A 6000-nucleotide genomic window follows, 5' to 3' on the forward strand; every position below is an offset into this window, starting at 1 on the left:
TGCAAATGTACAAATATATATTACAATGGACTGTTTGAAAATGAATCGCTAGAAAGTTTTTTGCAAAAAGCAGTCAATCACCTTTGTTTAAAAAAGTTTAACAAAATATTGGGCTTCGTATTGAAATGGGTTGTTCCAATCATCAGAAAACCCGTACTCATTTAATATTCCATGTACTTTAGAAGCCCAACATTGATTGTTGTTTTCATGTAATTCAAACGAAGCGTACATAGCAGTTTTCAAAATGATATTATCGTTTACTAAATAATGGATAACGACCTAATTCGCTAGCTATAGATTGCTGCAGTACAAATACTTTGTTTCACTCCTAATATAGATTTACAGAATTTAAGATGTAATCGCTCTATATCCTTTGATTTAGAAAATCCCCAAACAGCACTAGAATAGCTGAGCACATCAAACAACATTTTTTTTTACAGAGCGGACAAAAACGCGTCCATTCTTGTCACGTGACCATGATACACATGCTATATGTTAATGTGTGCTTGCCGGATATTATAAAAGGTTCATGAATTATTAAAACATCTTACTTTATTCCATTGAATTTAGTTGTTTGTGTTACTTATGGTGTTAAAATGACGTCGACCTTTTCGTATAATTATTATATAAGATTGTTTTAATGTGACATGCTTTGATAAGGAAACTTCAAACAATATTTCTGCATCATTTACTTATTGTTTAAGCTGTATTCCATACAAGTCTTCTGCGGAAATGTCATTTCTATTCCTTTTTGTGTGTTGCCTGTAATTTTCTCGCACTGTGATGACTAAGATATTGAATTAATATAAATGGTCTGTAATTTTTTATCAGTTAATACCCTCTTCTTTATATATTCTAACTGACAACGTTACGCATGGACGAACATATTGAAAATGAACACGATCCTATATGTTCATATAAAAAAATAAGGGATCTTAAAGTAATTTAGGATCAGTACGGATAAGCCCACGACCTGCGATATAGCTAACTGAATCGAAAAAGAAAGGATGCCAGTGAACAAATGACTTACAAAGTTTGAAAAGTGTACAACACTAAAAAACGTTGCTCTTTTTTTTCTACGTTAGAAACGGTATTCAATGGAATTTTTCTTATGTAAGGTAACAAATTATATTCCCTTTAGGAAGGAAAAGAACTTGTTATTTTCTAAAGAAAATCTTTATATATATATACCAGTATGTTTTCTTGTGAAGGAATAAAAAAGATTAGAAGATTGAGATATCTTAAAACCAAATAATTACTTAAACTCGTCGATTTGTATACATTTCAAGTCTTATAAGAAGATGAGGGATGGTGGGGGATATGCGGCTCAAGTATCTTCCTCTGTTTCATCCTTTCTGGCGTCATTACCATGTTTCTTTATAGGGCAATGATAAGCCTTAATGAACATGAAATTTAAATAATCATAATCACAATGTAGTTGGAACAAGAAGTATCTTAAAAGATACACGGATTAAGTGATACTTTTTTTACTTGCAAAGATTTTTACAGAGTTTTGTTTTAGATCTAGACAAGATATGTTTCTAAAGGAAATTGTCATCTTGCACCTTATTTGGTGTTTTTGTGTATGAACATGCGTTTCGTGAATCGTGAGCGTTATCAGTGGTTGTCCCGTTATTTGGGACAAAAAGTCAGTCCGTCTGAGATCGGTTTGACTTCCTGTAAAATTTTCAGGGAAGAACTGCATATAAGATGGATTTTCATTGGTCATTTTAAATTGCAAACTGAAATTCGAATTTCATTAGCCATTCTAAAATTAGCATAATAATCTAAAGGATCATTCTAAACGTATACACGTCCAAATTATATTAAGGAGTATCGGAAACACATTTTCTTCTTAAATTTCTTGGATATTTGAGATCTCGGTGAACTTTCTCCCAACAAATATTTTACACTGACCGAGTTGTTCAAAACATTGGTTAAAATTAACCAATGGATAGCTTATCCACTGGTTAAATCCTTAACCAGCGGCTAGCTATCCAGTGGATAAAATTTCATTGTTCGACAGTTGGATATTACCCTCGCTACCTAACCAATGGATTGCCTATTTATCCACTGGTTACGGTACCTCGCGAAAGTACCACAACTAAAACAGGGGTGTTAGTGTTCTGGAAACAAAATGGCCGATTTATTGATAAATAATAAATATAGGAGAGTCAGGAAGCTCCCAAAGACTTAATTTTGCATGTTTTGTGCTTTCATGTTTTGGGGATTAATCAAAATGTATATCAAAGGCTTTAAAGTATTGGTAGATAATTTTTCCCATAGAAAAAAAATCAAAACATTTTTTTCCAAATTTTGAATTGAAAAAATTACTTCCATTAGATGGGTTTTTATGTTCTAACTAAGAAAATGAGTATTTGACATGTGTATGTTTTATAAAAGAATATAAAAGTTATGACTGTTTAACTGAATTTTCTGAACTACAACAACAACAAATTTAGATTGAAAAAGGGTTCTTAAAGCACTTTTCAGACATGTTTCAATTTTATCCCATGCATTTCATATGAACTATTCTAGTTAAGAAAAAGTAAGCATATATTTGTAAGAAAAATCTAGTTTTAAGCAAGTTTTATTGATTTTTACTGTTTTAATGATGATGGCTAACCTCTGGTTAAGGGCATTATCCGGTGGTCATAGGACTGGTTAAAGTTAACCACTGGATAATGCATTTTATCCATTGGATAAGTTTTGAGCAACAAAATTTATCCAACAGACAAAATTTAAAGTTACATTAAATAAATATGTAAAAATATTTTGACGTCGGCCTAATAACCAAGCATTCTACTGTTTTATTAACCTTTTTAACAGCATTGTTGTAAATCTCACAAATATTGTTCATAAATTTACGATTTTAAAAACGGAAACCCCACGGCAAACACTAAAGTTCGTATACGAATTTTAACATGGCAAATGAAAGACTTTAATCAGTTCATGATGTGCTGCACGTCACAGTGTTATAGTTGCTATACAAAACACAGCAGACAAAATACGAGATTTTCATTGCATACACACTTTAACCGTTTTACCTTCACGGTGCACTTGGCATGGCCGTTCAGGAAAGAGTAATCATCTCAAAAAATATTAAATTTGTATGAAAACACCGTTTCAATGCGTAAATATACCGTTATATTAGGACTGCTATTATAGCCATGTTTGTTGATTTAATATTGATGTACGGATGACCCGAAGGGCGGAGTTTCTCATGCAAATTCCGATTTCGCCACAATGAGGTCCAGAATTGATGTTATGCTTATAAAAACTCCATTTTGGTTGCCTTGGAGCACCATAATAAGAATCTGGAGTCGACATGAAACCAAATTTTTACTAATGAATTGTCGCTATTTCTGTTTTTAAGAAATTCATTTAATGTAGCTTTAACCAGCGGATAATGAATTTAACCACTTGTTAACACTAACCAATGTTTTGAACAACCAGATCGGTGAATATCTTATTCAACATAAGTTACCGCGTTATAAATGATATTCTTTAAATTTACGAGATGACTTTAAATTTTAAAGTCCACCCAAACTCGGAAAAGATTTCATTGATACCCCAAAGACCCCTGCCAAAATTTTTCAGTTTTAAATTTGTCCGTTATCTTTTCCAAAAAAAACTTTTTTGTTTTAATACATATAAAAACAAAAGCAAAAATTTAATTTAAAAGCCCTCTAGTGACAAAAAACTCTTTTAAAAATCTCTAAATTTCCCTTTCATATGCGGGCCATTTCTCTTTAGGGGAAAAACCAAATTTTAAAAATATTTTTCAAAAAATAAGGGGAAAAATTCATTGGAAAAAAATTTAAAGAGAATTTTTCCAAATTTAAAAAACTATTTAAAACATTTATTTTAAAGTTAAAATTACAATGCACAAATTTTCTTTAAAAAATTTTCACATTTGTCCCCAAATTTATTTTAAAGTAGATCAGACCCCTTTCCCGAAATTAAAATATTTTTCAGGGGAAAAAACAAAAAATTTCAAACCCCTTTTTTTTATGAAAATAAAATTTACCCTTAAAATCATTTTTATAAAATTTTGTTTTAAAGGGCAACGTCGAAAATGTCCCCTGCGAATTTCATTTTTGAAACCCAAATCTCCCTGCCCAAATTTATTGGGTGGTTAAAACCCCCGAGTGAAATATAAAAATTTAAAAAAAACCACTTTATGAAAACCCTTTGTATTTATTTAAAAAAAACTTAACCCTTTCTTTTTTTATTATTTTAAAATTTTTTGTTTGAAATTTATTTCTACTACAAAATTTTTAAAAGGGAGAAAAAAACAACAAAAAACAACAAAAACAAACCCCAATCAGCCCGAGTAAATTTATAAACTTTTTATAGTCCACATTTTATAAAGGGTAGAAAATTCAATTATTGATATCCAAAGTAAGACTATTTTTTTAAAATTATGGGGGATAGGGGACCAAAAATTTTTAATTACTTCTCCCCAAGTTTGTTTCCTTAAATTGGGTTTTTGTAAAAAACGTCATTAAAAAAAAACCCTTTTTACAGCTTTTTTTTAAACTTCCATTTTTTTCAGTTTTTGCCCCCTTTTTTTTTCCCCCCAACTGAAGCAATTTTCTAGGTTTAACTTTAGGCATTTGAAAATTTTTCATTTTTTTTTTGTTTTTGACATTCTTTTCCTTTCCTGTCACATTCTTTGTCTCTATGCCTTAAGATGATACAGACCCCAAGGTTCAGCGTATCGCCAAGGTTAGTTACAGTCGTGTTGGCGATGATTAGGAACATGGGAACGTTCTTGTCAAAGAACAACCAGATGCTGAAGACTGCGCATGTGAACCATTGAATGAAAAAAGCCAAAACAAACAATGACATATTTCTCGCAGCATAACGGGACTTGTCTGTAACACTAGAAGTCTTAAATGACTCAGTCACTCCAGCAACATGTTCCTTTATCCGCTTTCCATGTTAAGATATATAAGATGATGTTAGCAGAAATTATAATTAGTAGAGGGACGGTCGTAAACAGAAATTTGTGTTATGCCGCCTTTGATTGGATCAAAACCACAGCTGTAATAATAAAAAACAATAAACAATGCTCTAACTGAATAAAAAAGAATAATACATAAATATGATATGGACTGTTAAACAATTGTATTTTGTGTTCTAAAATCAGTTACAAATCGCCATGTTAAAAAATGAAGTAACTTACTATGTCCCATTTGGTCCAAGTTGGCCTCCGAGCACAGCTCCTATTTGGGCCAACAAAGGTACTCCGAATGCCCAAACCAACAACTTCCAATCCAGACGTCCAAAGTTTAAGTTCTTGTTGAAGTACATCATCATATATACATTGATAGCAACAATGTTTACTAACAAGTGCTGGGCATTGACAAATATCATCTGACCAAAACTGTACAACTCGCATAATTCTTTTGGTCGGGGATGATCCTTTCCAATAAAGTAGTGTAAATGGTCTATTCCGTGAAATAAGTTGAAGAAACCGTCACATATTGCAAGGTATACAATGAAACGTTCCTTCTTAGCACGCGAGAAGAACAATTTACGGTTTTTGTCAGAAAATGACAAGACCATGACAATGACCACCGAACACAGGCTGATCGCGATACTGGCTAATGCTGAAATATGGATGATGTTAAAAGAACCGTCCTTCAAGCCAAACACTGGTAAGTCATATCCACATTTTAGTGGATAAATATCCTCCGAGGAAGCTGTCGTATTATTCATTATTATCTTACTATTCTGTTATATTAGATTGATAATGTTGAACTGAGAAACTTCAATTTTTGATTATATTGTTTCTGTGTTTCAGGTACGTGGTTCACTACATGCATGCAGATGACACTTGATATCAAGCCTTTTTTTTTCTTCAAAATTTTCCTTGTGTTACTAACAATTTGTTATAGTCCTTTGTACATTTATGATATTTTACCAGAAAATTTTACAATTTCCTATGTTGTCTTCTCTTCCGAAATTAATAATTCGTACGAGACAGAAAGT

General features: G+C 31.7%; 1 protein-coding gene across 1 annotated transcript; it reads right to left on the bottom strand.

Annotated features, from left to right (window-relative positions):
* Positions 1 to 5190: 5190 nt before the first annotated feature.
* LOC132726942 (uncharacterized) lies at positions 5191 to 5727 on the bottom strand. Its single transcript, XM_060712355.1, has one exon. It carries the CDS (start codon positions 5725 to 5727, stop codon positions 5191 to 5193), a length of 537 nt encoding a protein of 178 aa, XP_060568338.1.
* Between the last annotated feature and the right edge of the window lie 273 nt (positions 5728 to 6000).

The sequence above is a fragment of the Ruditapes philippinarum genome, unplaced genomic scaffold (genome assembly GCF_026571515.1).
Source record: "Ruditapes philippinarum isolate M1 unplaced genomic scaffold, ASM2657151v2 ctg23_1_1_1_1, whole genome shotgun sequence".
In the NCBI taxonomy this organism is placed as follows: Eukaryota; Metazoa; Mollusca; class Bivalvia; order Venerida; family Veneridae; genus Ruditapes; species Ruditapes philippinarum.